The sequence below is a fragment of the Catharus ustulatus genome, chromosome 15 (assembly GCF_009819885.2).
Source record: "Catharus ustulatus isolate bCatUst1 chromosome 15, bCatUst1.pri.v2, whole genome shotgun sequence".
Classification (NCBI taxonomy): domain Eukaryota; kingdom Metazoa; phylum Chordata; class Aves; order Passeriformes; family Turdidae; genus Catharus; species Catharus ustulatus.
The window spans coordinates 15,834,104-15,851,516 of NC_046235.1; the positions used below are offsets into that span (position 1 = coordinate 15,834,104).

At 61.2% G+C, this 17,413-nt stretch overlaps 2 protein-coding genes across 3 annotated transcripts; both read right to left on the bottom strand.

Moving 5' to 3' along the window:
* Window positions 1–201: 201 nt before the first annotated feature.
* Window positions 202–5,413, bottom strand: GPRIN1 (G protein regulated inducer of neurite outgrowth 1). Of its 2 annotated transcripts, none has more exons than XM_033072932.2 (3): window positions 5,195–5,413; window positions 3,640–3,733; window positions 202–3,451 (listed from the first exon to the last, which is right to left on the bottom strand). In XM_033072932.2, exon 3 carries the CDS (start codon window positions 3,409–3,411, stop codon window positions 2,029–2,031), a length of 1,383 nt encoding a protein of 460 aa, XP_032928823.1. In that variant the 5' UTR covers window positions 3,412–3,451; window positions 3,640–3,733; window positions 5,195–5,413; the 3' UTR covers window positions 202–2,028. The 2 variants fall into 2 exon arrangements, with proteins under 2 accessions (XP_032928823.1, XP_032928824.1); XM_033072933.1 differs by lacking the exon at window positions 5,195–5,413 and adding an exon at window positions 4,704–4,777.
* Window positions 5,414–13,199: 7,786 nt separating this feature from the next.
* Window positions 13,200–17,250, bottom strand: SNCB (synuclein beta). Its single transcript, XM_033073536.1, has 6 exons — window positions 17,105–17,250; window positions 16,833–16,960; window positions 15,379–15,417; window positions 14,915–15,033; window positions 14,076–14,165; window positions 13,200–13,944 (listed from the first exon to the last, which is right to left on the bottom strand). Exons 2-6 carry the CDS (start codon window positions 16,951–16,953, stop codon window positions 13,912–13,914), a joined length of 402 nt encoding a protein of 133 aa, XP_032929427.1. The 5' UTR covers window positions 16,954–16,960; window positions 17,105–17,250; the 3' UTR covers window positions 13,200–13,911.
* Between the last annotated feature and the right edge of the window lie 163 nt (window positions 17,251–17,413).

Genomic DNA, 17,413 nt, shown 5'->3' on the forward strand with positions numbered 1-17,413 from the left:
ATAAAACTGTTCCACGGGGGTCGTGGTGTCCTGTGGCCATCAGCTCATCTGCCTAGGGGGCTCAGTCAGCTTGGAGTCATCTCTCCCAGCATGAAGTGCTGGTTTTGGGCCAGCTGGTGCCAGAGAGGAGGTGCCAGCCTGGCTTCTTGTCCCCAGTACCCTCTCCACCCAGGGGGAGGGATGTGCAGGCAGCCCCGGGCAGAGGTTTGTACAAGGTTTTATTACCCAACATCCACATTGACAGATTGATCCTCCCGCCCCTTCCTCCCCCCGCCCCACCCCCAAATGAAATGAAGAGGAAAAAAAGAAGAAAATAGGTGATGAAGCTGCAGCGCTGGTGTGCCACAGCTTGGCAGTGCGGGGCTGGAGGTGGGCACAGCCTGGGGCAAGGTGGCAAGGAGATGCCCCAGGGCTCCTGGTCTTCCTGGCATGGCCATGGCACCGGTCCCACAGCCCAAGGCACTGAGCAGAGCCAGGTCCTGGCAAGTGCCACGGCACACAGTGGGCACATGCCATAGCCCTGGCTGCCAGCTGGCACTTCAGCAAGCCCTTTGCAGCCCCACAGGGACAAAACAAGCCCAGGATGTACAGTGTGGGTTTAGGTGGGCAAGACTTTACCCTTAACGAGGGGAAACAGCTGCAGTGGTGACTCTGGCACCTTGAGCTCTCCTGTACTGCTCAGAGGGGATGGTGCAGCTCTCCAAGCACCCCTTCCTTGCAGCCTCTTGCCCATCAGATGCTGGACACAGGCCTGGGCCCCCCTTGCTGTGGCACTGTGGGGCTGGTCCTCTGCATGGGGCCAGGCTGGGGATGATCAAGATCCACGTCTTGGCAGGACACTGAGGTGCTGCGAGCCACAGGGATGTTGGCCTGACCACAAGGATATTCACCCCCCTGCAGACTGACCCTTCACTCTCAGTGCTCTTCAGCCTAGCAGAGCACAGGCAATGTAGGAACAGTGTTTGAAAAGATGGTCTCAGCCCCACAGGCCACCACGGAGGAGGCGGCTCCAGGCAGGACGCTCATGGCTGAAAGTGTCTTTTAAAAAGCTCCAAAAATGCAAACATAGTTCAATAAAAGCTCCCCCCACCCCCACCCTGTAAAACCCCAGCTGTAAAAAGTGGCAGTGTTTTGCAGTCATCATGTCCCCAGCTGCCATTGGCGAGGAGAAGCCAGCAGGGCCAGTGGGACACATGCCCATGTCCCCAGCACGTGGAGCCTTTCCAGCACCACTGGGGCAGCTGGACAGGCCTGGAAGCAGGGCAGGCTTCATGCCTACCACCAGCTGTGGCGAGGATGTGCTGCTTCCAGAGGGGTGGAGCTGGGAGCCATGGGGACAGACTCCCCAAGCATCTCCAGCCATGGTGAAGGGATGAGCAGTTATCCATCATACACACGGTTGGCCCCTGTCTCTCTCATTTGAAATCTGTCTTGGTGTCCTGTGTGGCCACATCCTCCAGCTCCAGGGCACCCACCACACGGCAGTGGGGCAGTTGGGGGACTGATGCCTGCCATGGGCAGCTGTGGGGACCCACACATGCACAGCCACGGGTTTGTTGGAGTGTGGCCCAGCCCTGGACAGCAAAGCAATGGCAGGGTGATGCACCAGTGTCTCTCCAGCGTGAGAAGTGATGCTGCTGCTCAGGGTGCCAGAGTTCAGGGTAGCCAGCAGCACCCACCCTGAGCCATCTTCAGACCTGTGCCACGGGCAGGAGACGCACAGGAGCAGCTGCCTCCATCTGGAAGGAGCCACGTGCTTCCTCGTGCTGAAAAAAGCCACCAAGCACAGAGACAGGGCACCAGTCTCATGTCCCAGAGCACCTCCATGAGGCTTCACTCATGGGGGAACCCCAGGCTGACAGGGAGGACCCCAGCAAAGGAGATACCTTGTCCCAGTGTGCAGTGCTCCATGACCACCACAGCCCTGCACACTGGCACCGGGTGTCTCAGGACGCCAGGGCAGGGACCCATCCCCACTTTCTCTGAGAAGCCCCGAGGCACCCCCACCCTGCCCGCCTAGGTAGCAACTCACTCCATGGCAGGGCCAGCACGGGAGCAGCACCGGGGCCGCCGGACGTTCTGCAGCAGAGCCCGAAAGACACTGGGCTGCCTCTTGGCCTCGCCCTTGCGGGGCCCTCCCTTGACAGAGCCAGTGCGGGTGGTCTGCGGGGTCACCACCACCTGCCGCCCGTGTTCCTCAATCTGCTTCTCCAGGTGCTTTTGGATGGCCATGCCCAGGACCTCCACCTCCATGGAGGCCCCATACACCTCCCACGTCATCCCCTTCTCATCCCAGCTCACCTCCCGGATGGGCTCCGGAGGCTCCTCCTCCACCACCTCTGGCACCGTCCCCTTCACCTGCACCTCAGGATACGAGGTCTGCGGGGACTTGGCTACTGGTGTCATCGGCCCAGTGGCCACTGAGCGGGTTTCCACAGGCATGGACACCTGCATCTCCGCGTCCTTCTTAGAGGGCTCGAGACGTGGGACTGCAGAGGCCGTCTCTCTCTTGGGGAAGGTGAAGGCAGCAGCCCCACATGGAGGGCTCATGGGGCTTAAGGCCACCGACACCAGGGATACACGGTTGTCCACTTGCGTCCCCATGTCTTGTGTCCCAGAGTCCTGGGGTGGGGTCACTTCAAAGGAGTAGGATTCACAGAGCTGCTTGGCTGTTGGGGGCTGCTGGTTGTTCCCAGCACCGACATCCCGGGATGAGTTCCCCTCGGCTTTGCCCTGGTCCAGAGCAGTGGAGCTTGGTCCTGCCTCACTTCGACCCCCAGTCCCTGCAGTGCTGGTGGGGTCTGCTGTGCCTCCCTGGGGAGGCTTGGGAGCCTCACTGGTGTTTGCCTGGGGAGCAGCTCCCAGGGATGTCCCTTTGCTGTCCTGAGGCTCCTCCTGGCTTGGAAGCTCAGCTGTCCCAGTGTTTGCAGTGGGCTCCACGAATGCCACATGTTTGGCAGGAGCAGGCATGCTCCCCGTGTCCTTGCTGGTTGCCTGAAGGCAGGGTTCAGGCACAGGGGAAGTGGGGGCTGCATCCTCCTTCTGGGTGTTGGGGACCCCCATCCCTGTGGGACCACAGGCAGGGGCAGCACCACTTGGTCCACCACAGCTCCCTGTTGCTACTGCCACACTCTGCTCTGTGCTGGTGTTCTGGAGAAGTGTGCCAGGAGATGGTCCTGCTGGTGATGGCACCTTCTTCTCTGCCACTGAGCTGGCCTTGGTGCCCTGAGACTCTGCCTCAGCCGTGCAGCAGGTCCTCATGGCATGGGCTCCTGCAGCACAGCCAGAGCCAGGCAGGCACTCGCCTGTGGCTGGGCAGCCAGGGGAGCTGGCACTGGGCTCACAGGCGTCCTCAGCCCCAGCCTGGCGGCTCAGCACCTGCAGCCCCTCAGGCTCCTTAGCGCTGCCCATGCCCAGGAAAGGTTTCTCCCATGCTAGTCCTGCCACGGGTCTGCAAAAGAGAGGATGGGGCAATGAGGAGCAAGCAGCACATGGACCCCCAGCACACCTCAGCTGCCAACTGTTTTTCTCCATGCCACCCATGACAACAGGTTGGGCACTCAGTGTCCCTGGCACAGCCTGTGCGCTGGCATACGGTGCCCAGGCACACGGAAGGGAGGAACAGTGTCGGCTGCCTACCGTAAAAGTCAGCCTTCTCCTGGCACAGCAGGACCGAGAGCGGGATCCAGGCGCTGCTGTGGTTGGTGGAGAGGCAGACGCGGTGCAAGCACCCCTGCAGAGAGAATGTTAGCTGGAGAACGATCCTGGGCACCAGGCTGAGAACCGGGGGGCTCAGCACCCCTGTCCTGTCAGTGGGAAGACGGGCACAGTGAGGGGTGAGAGCAAGCTGGGCCTGGGGTCCAAGGGAGGCTGCAGAGAAGGGCAGCAGCATGGGGCAGCCCAAGCCCCTCCCTCTCCCCAAGAGGGGAACGTGGTCCAGTGTCACCCGGCTGTCCCCAAACCCTTCCCAGCCCCATGGGACAGAAGCAGGGCAGGTAGCCCTGGAAACCCCAAACATTCCAGGAGCTCCCCAGCTCTGGCAATGCCACGGAGTCCCTGCAGAGGTGGGAGAACACGCGTCCCGCAGGCACTCCATGCCTGTGGGGCACTCCATGCCTCTGGACACGGCCACTCGTGGGTCTCAAGAAGGGCACAGCCGAGCGACACAGATGGAGCCGAGCGAGATCCCCCCAAGGGAGGCGACAGGAGCGGGGACCAGGCGGTCACCGACGTCCCCCAGCAGTGCTGAGCCCGGCGGCGATGATCCCCGCTCCGTCTGTCGGTTCCCACGCAGCACCCCGATCCCCGGAGGGCCGCGCCGCCCCGCATCCCGACCTGCCCCGACAGCATCCCGATCCCGCGGGGCTGTGGCGCCGTGCCCGGCACTGATGCTCCGCGAAGGAGCCGCGAGCCCCGGCACACGCGTGTGCACACGCACGGGCACGCACACGCCAGCACATGGCCACGGGCACACCCGCACGCACGGACACGCGTGTGCACGCCCCGGGACCGCTTCCCCGGCCGAACCTCGGACAAAGCCGCCCCCGCGGCAGCCCCGGCCGGGGGAGGCCGACCCGCCCCCGCCGCCCGTCCCGGGGCTGCAGCCCACCCCCCATCCCCCCCGAGCGTGCCGGTGCGGGGTGGGGGACGGCAGCGCCCGGCCCGGTCCGGTCCCGCCACGTGCGCCCCGGGACCGCCGGTACCTGCGGCGGAATGTCCCGCCCGGCCCCGTCCTGTCCCGTCCCGTCCGGTCCCGTCCCGCTCGGCTCGGCTCGGCTCGGCGCGGCGGCGGCAGCGGCGGCGAGCATGCGTGGGGCGGTGGCGGCGGGGGCGGTACCGTGCCCCGGGCCGCTCCCCCCGGCTGCCGCCCGCCCCGGCACCCCCAGCAGCAGTGGGGAGGCGAGGGAGAGCCGGCTGCCGCGTGGGGAGGGGGTCTCGGCACACCGCATGTCCCCCGGTGTCATCGCTGTCACCACAACGGCCTGTCCTGGGAGCCCCCCACCGTCCCATAGCCCCCCCGGTACCCAAAGCATCACCACGCCGCTGCCCCAGGGACGAGCATCCCGGCTCTCCCCGCTGCATTCGGGCACAGCAGGACACACAGCTGGGACCGGTAGAGTCAGGGGATCCCAAACCTTAGCGTAGGTCCCGTGGGTGGGGGTGACAGCAACGCAGAGCCCAGTCCCTCTCCTACCTGGTGATGGAGACGGCCGCTTCCCTCCCGGGCATTACCGGGGACGGGGCTGCACCCCAGTCAGCCCGAGGGACCGGGACAACGTGCCAGCGTGGCGGGATGGAGATGGGCTCCCGAGTACCCCTCGCCCGAAGGTGGGGGAGGACGGGGAGGGAAGAACGGCCCCGTCTAGCTCCCGGCAGCGCTTGCCTCTGCTCCCGGGCTCAGGCTTTGTCTAACTCCTTCCCACGCACTCCCGCTCGCGCTGCTGGGGGGAAGGCGGCCTGCTCGCCTCACCTGCATCCCTGCACCCCCCCAAAAAACCTGCAGCGTACCCCCGAAACTTCCCATGCTCTTCCCCATCCTATGGGACCACAGTCCCCTCCCTGACCCAGAGATGTCAGCACAAAGACAGAAGCTATAGATCTATAGGGCCTGGGGGGGTGGGCGCTACGGTTAGAGAGGGTTCCCCATCTTGGGGATAACATTAGCACCGGTCCCTCAGCCCTATAGATCTATAGGGTAAGGCTGGTTCCATGGGAGCTGGCACACCTGGTTGCTTGGAGACAAGGGAGGTCGGAAATGCTTCTTTCAATAAACAGCCAGCCTGGAACAAAACCCTGAAGGCTAAAAATAGGGAGGCAGGATATGGAAATTAAATAAAAATCTTTGCCCCCCCTCCCTTTCTGGGGCAGAGCAAGGCACCTCAATGTCACCAACGGGCACTCCAATAGATGGTTGGAGAGGCTGGAGTGGGGGGTGTATCCCTGCACCCATCAGTGTGTCCCCTCCTCAAGGTGTTTGTCCCCACACTTGGGCCTGTGTGCTGGTCCCAGTGCTGCAGCATCGGGGGGATGCCTGCAGCAGTTGCATGCCTGCAGGGGTGGGGGAACTAACTCACTGTGAGGCACAGGTGTGGGGTTACATCCTATGGTGCTCTGTACGGGATCAGACCCAGCCCCCGGCACATTCCCTTTCGGGTTCAAGGGACATCATGGACTGGGACAAGTCCTGCCAGAGGAGAGGACAAACGCCCCTTGGCCTCTGGCTGGGATTTTGCTGCAGGTAGGAGGCTGCGGGGTCGCATCCTGTTCCCATTTGCTTCCACCTGTCTCTCTAAGCTCCGCCAGCAGCTTCTCTCCCCATCCCCATCGGCATCTTGCCACCAGCGCGTCCCCGTCCCACCAGAGCTGGCTGGGGGTTGGAGAGGGGAGCTGGCGGGGGTAAGGTCATGGGGAGCATCCTCCCATCCCTGCAGGCAGCCTTCATCCCAGGCTGGCTGCCTTCTCCTCCTCCTCTCCCCGCCCGGGCACCTCAGGGCTGGCAGGAGAACAATAGCGAGGAGGATGAGTAAGATGGTCCCCATTGCCTTGGCAACGCACTCCCGCGCTGCCGGCTCGGGAGGAGCCAGGCAGCTGCCTGAAAAGCGCGTTCTCCCTCGGCGGAGGGGGTGCTGGCGCAGGTAGCACGGCACCCCCTCCCCGGGCGCCGTGGCCCACCTCCCACGCCGCACGGGCAGCGCCACGTGAACGCACACCGGGCTCCCCCGCAGCCGCCGGAGCCCGCACACGCACCCGGCACCCGGCTCAGCCCGAGCTCGGCTCCACGGGCTCCGGCTCTCCGGTGGTGCCAGGGACAGGTGGGGCACAGCTGGCAGGGTCTGGTTGGGAATGGGAGCCCTGCGGCGCTGCCCGGCAGGAAGGACAGGGGTTTCCCACGGCCTCTCGCAGCCTTCACGCACGGCTGCCCACGGTACCGGCGGGCAGAGATGTCAGGTGAGGAGGTGGTGGGGTGTTGGCAGTGGCAGGGGATGCTCGGGGGCACCAGGATCCCATCTCCAGTCACAGCCGTGTGTGCTGTCACTCAAGTCATGTCCCCAGCAGGAGACCCTCAGTGTACCCAGAGCTGAGTGCCTTGGGGTGACAAGGACGTTACCCAGACATCCAGAAGCACCAAGCATCCAAAAAACAGCAGTGTTTTGGTTGGTGTGGATATGCTGGGGGGTGGTATCTGATCCCTGCCAGCATCTTGTGTCCCAGGTGCCCCAAATACAGCCCCTGCCACAGAACATTGCATCCAGGGCACTGCAGCCTAGTGACCAAGAACATAATCCAGGATATTCCTGGGTACAGACAGGAATATGGCCCCAGAGCCAGCTGGGGACAGAGGCACAGAGAGGCCCAGCTCTGTCAGCTGCTCTGTGCCACTTAGAGGGACCCAGCCAGAGCTGGGTGGTGACACTGGGGAACAACCCAGTCACACATTTGATCTGTCAGAACACAATGAGGGAGAGCTCTGGAAAATAATCAATGTAGAGAATCATATAATCAATGAATGGTTTGGGTTGGAAGAGATCTTAAAAATCATGTAGTTTCAACCCCCTGCCATGGACAGGGACACCTTCCGCTAGACCAGGTTGCTCAGAGTCCCATCCAACCTGGCCTTGAACACTTTGAGGGATGAGGCAGCCACAGCTTCTCTGGGCAACTCATGCCAGGCCTCACCACCCTCACAGGGAAAGATTTCTTTCTAATATTTAATGTAAATCTACCGTCCTTCAGCTTAAAGACATTCCCCCTTGTTCTATCACTCCACTCCCTTGTAAAAAGTCCCTCTCCAGCTCTCCTTAGGTACTGGAAGGGGCTCTAAGGTCTCCTCAGAGCCTTCTCCTCTCCAGGCTGAACACCCCAGCTCTCCCATCCTGTCTCCAAAGCTGAGATGCTCCTGCTCTCTGATCATCAATGTGATCATCTATCGCAACCAGATGCTGCTGTTCCAGAGGAGCAAAAGCCTTTCCTAAAGTGCCTCTGTGGTAGAGAGGCAGGGACTCTTCACTTCTTCTTTTTCCTTTCCCTGGGGCTCGTTTTGGCAGCTCAATCCGTGCTGATGAAGTGAAAGCCCTGGCTGCGTTAACAGCACACAAATGCACTGTGGTGGGTAAGTACAAAGGGAGCATAAAGCACATGGTGACTTGGGCATGGGATGGGGCCACGAGTCAGAAAAGCTCATTAGGCACTGTGAAAATCAGCAGGTCTCTGGAAGTGCAGGATGCTCCTCTGGGCACAGATGTGTGAGGGCATGTCTTGCTGCAGAATACACCACTGGCAGCCCGGAATGTTGGTGGCAATCAGGAAGTGTCAAGCATTGAGCTCCTCAGATGCTGTGCCTGGGTTGTCATGGATTCAGCTCTGGCTGCTGGCATTTGTGGCAGGCTCAAGGTCCATATCCCGTCCTGCCTTCAGCTCTGCTCTGCAGAGGCTTCCTGGCATTACCAGGGAGCCATGTGTGGCATGGGGAAGTGGTGGCCCCTTATCTGGATTCACCAACACGGTCACTATTGCCACAGTCACTTCCTCCCCCTGGGGAGCAGGTGAGCTGGCAGAGAACATCTGTCTGCCTTACCCAGCCTTTTCCAGATGTTCCTTTTTGTGTTGCATGGTGGGTGTGAGGATCAATCCAAGGAAACACTGGGTGAGTTCACTCCTCGTTTCCCTGCCGACAGCCCATAACTCACGCTCCATTTGCACAGCCCTCCCTCTCCGTGCGTATCACAGCGATGTGCTCTGACGAGTGGGGGGAGATGTTTGTAGTGAGTAACACTCACCCAGCGACTGTGAAAAGCAGCTTGGGGCGGGGAGAGGGGGGTGAACTCTGGTTTATGGGTCGGTGCATCTGACCGGAGACACGCTGAGTGGGGATGCTCCCACCGCTGCCTGCTGTGCTGGGGGAAGGGGCAAATCAGCAAGGGCTTAGAAGGGCAGTGAGCAAAGGGAGCAGGAGTTCACACATCTCTTTTTTCCATTCCAGGGTCCCCAGCTGCTGTGACTAAACTCCCTGGAGCCGTCAGGCAGGGCAGGGCAGCTGCTGGATGCTGTACTGAGGCTCTGTGATTTTTCCTGGGGCCTGTGGTAACAACTGTGTTTTGTTGTTCTTGCACAGGAACACGATTTCAAGAAAATTACAAGGCCTTTTGCTGTAGAAAAGGCCAAGAAGGAGTTTGTAGGTGGTGGGTCTGTCCCAGCTCTGTAAGCAGTGTGTGCTGGCAGCAGCTGCCTGGCCAGGCAGATTCAGAAGCTGCCACCACCGTCTGTCACTGCCCTGGTGCTCCACTGCTCCTTCACACTTTACTTTGCCTGCATCGAGAATTTGGAGTAGAGGGACCCTCAGACTGGTCCTCATACTGGGCAGGGGCCTCACTAGGACATTATCCTGTACTCCCACTGGCCTGCTCAGACTCAGGGAAGAGCGAAGATTTCTCCTGCTTCAGCATGTGAGAGAGTTCAGTGAGTGCTGGTCACAAGGCAAGGACCTGTTACACTCCCTCTTGGTACGGGCCAAGGCAATGACCCTGTGAAAGCCAAAGCCATTCATGCCTGAGGAAATCTGGTGTGGCCCTGGGATACAGGCAGCACCACACATTGGTCAGGGGACTCCTTGGTGTGTCCAAGACCATGACCAGCTCATGGAAATCACCCAGTTCCAGATACGCTTTGCAAATGAATTGCAAGACAAGATGTGACTGATTTTTCTACCTCCACAGGCCTGGGATTGACATGCTGATGTTAGTACTTAGAGAGTGGAGATGTTTTGGATAGCAAGTCTACACCCACTCAGTGGGGCACTGGGTAAGCTCTGACAGCACTGATTTGGAGCCTGAGAGCTCGGTGGGACCCTGAGAGCACCAGCACTGCATTTTCTCCTCCTAGCAAGGACCTTCCCTCCCTTCCCTGCAGACCAGGTCCAGCTCACAACTGCGGTGAGGTGCTTCCCCCTGCTGTAACTCCAGGAGCTCCTGCTCTGCCCTGATCCAGAGCCCACAGCTGCCCATTCCTGAGGCCATTGACAGGGAGGAAACACACAGCTGAAGTCCCGCTGGCACTCTGTGTGTCTTCAAGCCCTCTCTCCTCACAGCAGTTCCCTCCCCCTTGGAAAATGCTTTGAGCCAAGGCTGCACCCTGAGCTGCTGCCCTCAGGAATAGCCCTGTCTATGCTGATCCTTTTTCTTTCCACACATCCTTCTGCTTCGCTGATACAGCAGAGAATGAGGCAGCTGAAGACCTTGACTACCGTGTGGATAGTTCTGCTGTGTTTTGGGATTGGTTTTGCAGTGTCAGTTTTGCTTTTAGGAGCTGTACCAAGCTGGTAAGGGCTTCAGGGCAAACTGGAAAATCCTCTGTCCCAGTAAGGAAAGTAGATCTCCCCATGGCCCTGCTCTGTGCTGATGCTGTGGCAGCCAATTGCACAGGAGTGTGAGGTTCAGGATTGCTCAAACTGTGCCTGGATGCTGTGTGGTGCCCACCAAGGGACTGTTTTTCACTGGATCTGTTTTCTATCAGGATTGGCTCTTAGGAACTGAACAGCATGCTGTGCTTGGAACATCACGTCCAGGAGCTCTGGAGGTGATAAAGACAGGATGAGCTGGAAGATGAGCAGACTCTGCTTTTCACTAACCTCTCACCAGCCAAGGAGATCTCTGTCCTGCCAGGTCCCAGTCTCTATCCAGCCAAAACATTCACCAAGAACAGCTACGTTGAGGTTTCTGTTTGTGCTTTTCAGCAAAAGCTCTTGAGAGGGAGCTATTATCAGCACAGAGGGTCAGGTTAAATGTTTGTCCTCACAGCTTTCCTCTCCCCACACCATCTCTGCTCTGTGTCACTGCAGGGCTTTGGCAAAGAGGGCTGAGCATCTGCACGAGTCTGGTGCCTGCTGTATCTGTGTGGGGGACACAGACAAAGCCATTTACAATTCCAGAAGGATCAGCACCAAGATACTAAAAGACTGTGAGCAGGTGACTTGAGCCCAGTCATCCCAGTCACTGTTCTTTAAGGGGTGGTGGTCAGTGCCTGTGTCTGAAATGCCCACAGAGAAGGTGGCTCCCCTCGTGTCCTACAGACCCAGCTCTGAGGGCTGTGCTCAACACTGCCAGGCTGGGAACAACAGGACTCTCCTGCACATTTCAGGACCACAGCACCACAGTTGGCTTCCCAAAAACAGACCCCTGTGATAGCATGCTGGAGATGCCTCACAACACCCTAATCCCTGCCACTGCTGAGAATCAGCTCAGGAGGGAGAACACACCCCAGGGCAAGCAAATGTACAGACCACTCGTGCCACACGCTCCTGACAGACCCTGAGTGGCAGCAGTGCAGCTGAACTTTGGCTTTAGGAACTCAGCAGCCCAGGAAGATGCCACATCACCACACTGATATCTTGCCAGAGGGATGGAGCATGAGGTGAAGGTAGCAGGTTACGTAATTTGGGGGAAGGAAAGCCCAAACACTTCAATTTGCTGGCAGGGAGCAAGGATTGTTGGAATGACCTTGGCTGGCTCTTCTGCATCCTCAGTCTTCATTGTTGTATCAGATCAGCAGAGGAGATGATGCTCTCGAAGGTACTGAGTGTCACCATGCTGGCACTGAAAATCATGGGCAGCAGAAAAAAGTGAGCAGAGCAGGGGACTGCTACAAATACCAACTTCCTCCTACCACTGTGTTTAGGACTATCCTACACAGTCAGCTGAGGTACCTGAGGGCTCTTTGCCTCACCCATCCTTGTTCTTGGGCTCTTTGCCTTGCTACAGAGATCCTTGGCTGTATTTGGGGGGTTCCCACCTATGGCTCCTCATCCCAGCTCCTGGCAGGCCAGAACAAGGCCTGGGTTCATCTTCCCACAGTGACTCCATCCAACTCGGATAAAGCCTCATGCTCAGCAGTGCTCTTTGTTGCTGCTGGGTCCCTGTAAGTCCATCTGCTCCCACAAAGCTGTGTACCCCATTTCCAGGCTTGTGCCTGGTGCTCACACGTGGCACTGCCTACATGGGGACCTCTGCCCCCCTCTTACCTCCAGACCCTCGTGGCAGACACCAGCCTCACAGCTCTCCCCTCTCTAGAAAATTATAACCATGACTGCAAGCACAGCCTAGGTGTGGACAGGGAACCTGGAGCAGGAGTTCACACTGTGCACCTGCAGACACAGCACCCAGGGGAGCTGCTATGGTGAGGGTCACAGTTCTGTTTTGCTGCGCAGAGGAGACACCCAGCTTTCTATAAAGCGTGGATTTGACCAAGTTCTCTCCCTGCTCTCTGGCTTCCAGCTCTCCCAGGCTTCTCCCACACTCCCCTGCCCCAGCCCCTTCACAGCCTCCCTGGCACTGGGGCAAGCCATGCTGCTGCTGGTTTGGGTCTGCGTGCCCATGGGTGGCAGAATTAGACAAGGAAAGGAAAAAATGCTCTAGGGGAACAGCCAGCCAGTCCCCAAAGGGCTGTCTCAGTCCTTGCAATAACACACAGTGGGTGCTATGAGCACTGCTGCAACCAGAGCCAGGAAGGATTTGCTGCCATCAGCAAACCTGTTGTGTGTCCGTGCTGACTGCTGCAGCTTCACTCCCCGCTGGCAAAGCTGGCGAGCCAGCACAGGTGGGGGATCTAATCTGATATTCATGGCAGGGACACTCAGCCCAGCCTCTCACCCCAGCCTGTGATGCAGTCAAGGGGCTAGAGGCTAGCTGGGGGCCCAGGCTGGGCTGGTGGCTCTGGGAGAGCTGAACACCCAAGGGTGGTGCTGTGGGGTGGGCACAGGACCCCTGCCATGGTAGACATCCCACAGCAGTGTGACACCCATGGTCACACTGTATCTGAACAACTTGTGGGTGACAGCCACGTCCCCTGCCCCTTGAGCGGAGCAGGGGCACGTAGGAAGGGGAACCAGTGCTGGAGACCAGGGCTCTGTCTAGCCTCATCCTCAGCCCCACAGGACCCCCTGCAGATGCAAAACCCTGCAGACAGGCAGGTGGTATGGGGACATTGCCTGCACCCCGAGTCTCAGCCAGAGTCTGTCTGGAGGCCCAGGGCACAGCGACCTGCTGGGATGCAGCAGCCAGCAGACAGAAAGGCATCTTGTCTTCATGAGCAACAAGTCCTTGCCCACTCCCCCAGCACCAGCCCCATTCCTCTTTCCAAAACTACTCTTGCCACCAAAGCATGGGGCCAACCCCTCCCCAGGGACCCCACAACCAGGACCAGGGGGCTACAGACAAGAGTTGGCTTTATTCACGGTCACGGGGGCAGCTGTGTCACTGGCAGCTGCCCTCGTATTGCACATCCAGCGACGGGGGAATATCCATGCCACGTCACAACACAGCGTCGGCACTATGGGACCTCGGGGAGGGCGCAGGCACCGTCACCACCCAGCAGGCTGGGGAGCGGGCTGGGGCGCCAAGGGTTCACAAAGGCAAAAGACCCGTCCACCCATAGATAGAGAGATATATATATAAAAAAAAAAATAGTTCCACGATGACCAGAGCAGAACCACAGGGACACGCGTGCAAGCGAAATGTACAGCAGCCCGCGAGCAGGTAAACATGCTTTGTACACACACAGCCACGCCGGGACACAGCCGGGGTTTATGGTGCTGGGAGGGAGACAGAGCCATAAACCCGGGCTTCACACACACGCTCACACACACACGCACCAACCCCTGCGGGCAGCGCCCACGGCTCGGGCACGCGCCGGGGCTCGGGGGCTTGGACACAGCGGGTGTTTCTCACTGCTAGACATGTTACGGAGACACGGACACGGTCCCTTGGAACGGAACTGGAGGAAGAACTCGTGAGCGAACGGGGCAGGGGCACCCCTGCTCCTCCCCGGCGCGCAGGCACCGGCCGGGGCCGGCTGGAGGGGAGCAGGGGGCTACCGGCGGTTCGTTGTGCTGCTGGTGGAAGAGGCAAGGATGGGGACCCATTATGCCTCTGGCTCGTATTCCTGGTATTCCTCCTGTGGGATGGGGAAGGAAAGAGACAGTGAGAGTTCAGGGGGGGCACAGGGCCCCTCTCTTCTCCAGCCCAACACCAGCTTTGCTCTGGACAGTGTCACACTGTGTCCACTGTGCCACTCTGTGCCCTCACCTGCGGGGGTTCCTCGTAGTTCTCCCCCTCTGGCTCCAGCAGCGGCTCGACCAGTGGCTCCTCCACAGCCTCCTGGGCCACCTCCTCTGCCTGAGAATGGACCAGGAAGGAGGTTAATCACACACACACACACACACAGCACCCACCCTCCCTGCCCTGCCATGCACCCAGGATACAAAGAGCTCCAGGGGAAGCCAGTGAGACCCTGGGCACATTGCAGCCCACCTAGCTGGGAGGTGACATGCACAGGTCTGTGGGAGCAGAGGCTGTGTTTGCATGTCCCTGCACCGCTCCCAGCCCCAGCCTCGGGCAGGCAATGAGTGCTGGCACCACGTGGGCCTCGACAGACTCCAGGCGCTGGCAGGGCTGCGGGAGCATCCTGCATCCCTGGCAGGGGAGGGCGGTGCTGGGTAACCCCTCCCCGGGGCTGGCAGGCGGGAAAGGGGGGCAGCCAATCCCCCTGTGCAGCGGCGGTGGCGGCGGTGGCCTCATTTCTTCAGCTGATGCTATTTTGGGCTAAGCTGGAAGCCAACTGCTCACGGGGCGGCGAGCTGGAACCCGCTGCCCCTCCCGCAGCTGTCAGGTCACCTCGCAGCCGCTGGAGCGATGCGCCGCGGGCCCAGGCCGCCGGCCGCCATGCCAGGCCCCGAGCGCGCACACGTCCGCACACCGCGCACGCGGCCACGCACGCTCGGGGACACGATGCCCAACTGCCACGGGCACCGCAAGACCACCTGGGCACCCTCGTGGTCCCTGCTTTGGGACTGGGGAGCAGCTGCTCGCCAACCTGGGGATGTGCCAGGCTCCCCATGGGCATGGTGATGCCTGGGGATTCTCACCTTCAGGTCTGCAGGGAACTCCTCCTTCTTCACCAGCCCGGTGGCCGCAGCAATGTTGCCAGCGCCGGTGAACGCTGCTTCGCCCAGCTGGGACGCTTGTTCCTTTGCTTTCTCAGCCACTGCAAGAGCCAGGAGTGCCCATCAGTGCCCTCCCCATGCCAAAAGGGGTGCCCAGCTGTGGTTTCATGACCTGCACCACCACCCAGGGGGGAGCTGGCAGGGAGATATTGGGCAGGATCAGGCTCTTCCCAATTCCTTGCTCTGGTGGGGAGGGGAGGGGGCTGTGACACTGCTCTGCAGCTGGGCAAGGAGTGTGAGCAGCCGCCGCAAATCCTTGGTTGCTGGCCCTGTTACATAAGAGGCTTTAGCAGAGTGACATCAGCCCCTCAATTAGCCTCTGATCTCGTTAGTGTGGCTCTCAGGGCCGGAGGGGTACCATGGCAGGGAGACAGAGGGGTCCGTACCTGAGGTTACGCCTTGCACCACGCCTTGGGTTTTACTCCCTGAGGGTAGAAAGAGACAGAGATCGGGTTAGAGGGACTGACAGCTGGGCTCCGACATGTGCCATGCCTGGGACCCTGCAGGGCTCTGAGCCAGGACAGCATCCTGTCCACACCACATGCCAGGACACCTGGGGGGCTCAGCTTTTGCCTGGCTCCCCTCAAGGCTCCTGTCGTCCCTGCAGGAACCAGAACTGGGGCACACAGGGCTGCTGCCACGTGCCAGGCAGAGCAGAGACCCCAGGGCCCAGCACCGTGTCAGGGCACAGCCAGGCAGGGAGAATGTGAGACATGCTGCTGAGAAAAACCTTCCACGGGATCCAAACCTAGAACCAACATAGCATGGGAGGCCCCACAGCTGGAGTGCCCAGAGCTGGATGCTACTGCTGGCTGTGCCACCCCTGCCAGGCTCCCTCAAGCAGAGCGACACCACCCAGGATACCCCCCAGAATGGGAGTGGGATGTCTAGGATGGAAGGAAAGGTAGAGGCTGGGAAGCTGCTGTAGGATGGGGCCTCAGGGCTTTCCCTGTCGAGCACACACACCCTGATGAAGATGAGGGCACAGGGCAGGCAGCCACCACTGCCCAGGGGAGCAGTTCTGGAGCCTCAGCTCTCCCACAGAGCCCAGCACCCTCCTCCCTCTCACAGCAAGCAGGGCTGGCCTCAACTCCCTCCCTGGGCATTCCAGCACCACAGCCAGGCACACAGACTGCCCAGGAACTGCTCCTCCTGCCAGCTATGTCTTCTAGGACTTGGCCCCGAACAGATCCCGCCCCTAAGCGGCAGCACGGAGGGGCCCCTCAGTCACCAGCCGGGTGCAGGAGAGATGCTGGTGTGGGATGAGCTCCAGGGCATCTCCAAGTGGGACAAATCTGGTCCCCACCCCCCTGCCCCAAGGCAGGCACATCCCAACACAGGGGTCACCACCTCCATCATGGTCCCTCTGCTTTCCTGCCCCAGAGCATCCCAGGCACAGAGCTGAGAGACCCTCGGGCTCAGACTGGGAGCTGCAAGGGGTCCAGTCCCCGAGGGTTCCATCCCCTCAGCCTGGGGACCAGTCCGCGACTCTGCTCCAGCCTGCAGAGCCCACTCCGCTGCCCTGCGGACTCCCGGTGGGCAGCGATGCACTGCGGGCACCGACCCTCTGCCCCGGAGCGCTCCGCCGCAGGGTGGTCGTGGCGGGGAAGGAGCAGGGGAGAGAGGGAGCGGGGCCGGGTACAGGTGGGGACGCAGGGGGGACGGCAGGGGGATGGGCAGGAGGACGCAAGGGCAAACGCAGGAGTTGGCAAGGGCAAGCAGAGAGGGCCGGCAGGGGCAGGCAGGGACGGGCAGAGATTAGCCGGGGATGGGAAGGCAGGGGGCAGGCAGGGGCTGGCAGGGGGCAGGCAGGGGGCAGGCAGGACAAGCCGGTCCTTACCGACATAGAGGACCCCTTCCTTGGTCTTCTCGGCGGCCTCGGCCACCCCCTGCTTGGTCTTCTCAGCTGCGGCGACCACCCCCTCCTTGGCCTTGGACAAGCCCTTCATAAACACCTCCATGGCGGCTCTGCGGGGAGAGGCCGCACGGCTTCACCCCGCCCCGGCCCCGCGCCCGCCCGCCCCGCGCATCCCGGTCCCGCGCATCCCTTCCCCGTGCATCCCATCCGTGCGCATCCCGCTCCCGCGCTCCCGGCCCCACCGCCCGCCCGACCTGGCTCGCTGTCGGCGGGGACGGGCGGGCCGGGCCGGGCCGGGCCGGGCTGCGGCGGGGCGGGCTCAGTGCGGCTGTGCCGGGGCCGCGCTGCGCTGCGCTGCGCCGTGATGCGCGGGGGGGACCGCGCCGCGCCGGGCTGCGCCGGGCTGAGCCGGGCTGAGCCGTGCTCGGCCGTGCCGAGCCGTGCCCAGCCGCCCCCGCCCCGCACCGCACCGCCCCGCCCCGCACGGCAGCGGCCACCCCAGCCCGCAGGCTCCTTCTCCGCACTGCGCGGCACTCCGGGACAGTCGTTCTTCCCATCGCCGT

Coding starts and splice junctions, on each gene's coding strand:
- GPRIN1 (XM_033072932.2), bottom strand. CDS start 3,411: ATGGGCAGCGCTAAGGAGCCTGAGGGGCTGCAGGTGCTGAGCCGCCAG.
- SNCB (XM_033073536.1), bottom strand. CDS start 16,953: ATGGAGGTGTTTATGAAGGGCTTGTCCAAGGCCAAGGAGGGGGTGGTC. Junction 15,034..15,378: donor GGTGCAAGGCGTAACCTCAG/GTACGGACCCCT, acceptor TGGCTCTTGCAG/TGGCTGAGAAAGCAAAGGAA. Junction 13,945..14,075: donor ACTACGAGGAACCCCCGCAG/GTGAGGGCACAG, acceptor CCCATCCCACAG/GAGGAATACCAGGAATACGA.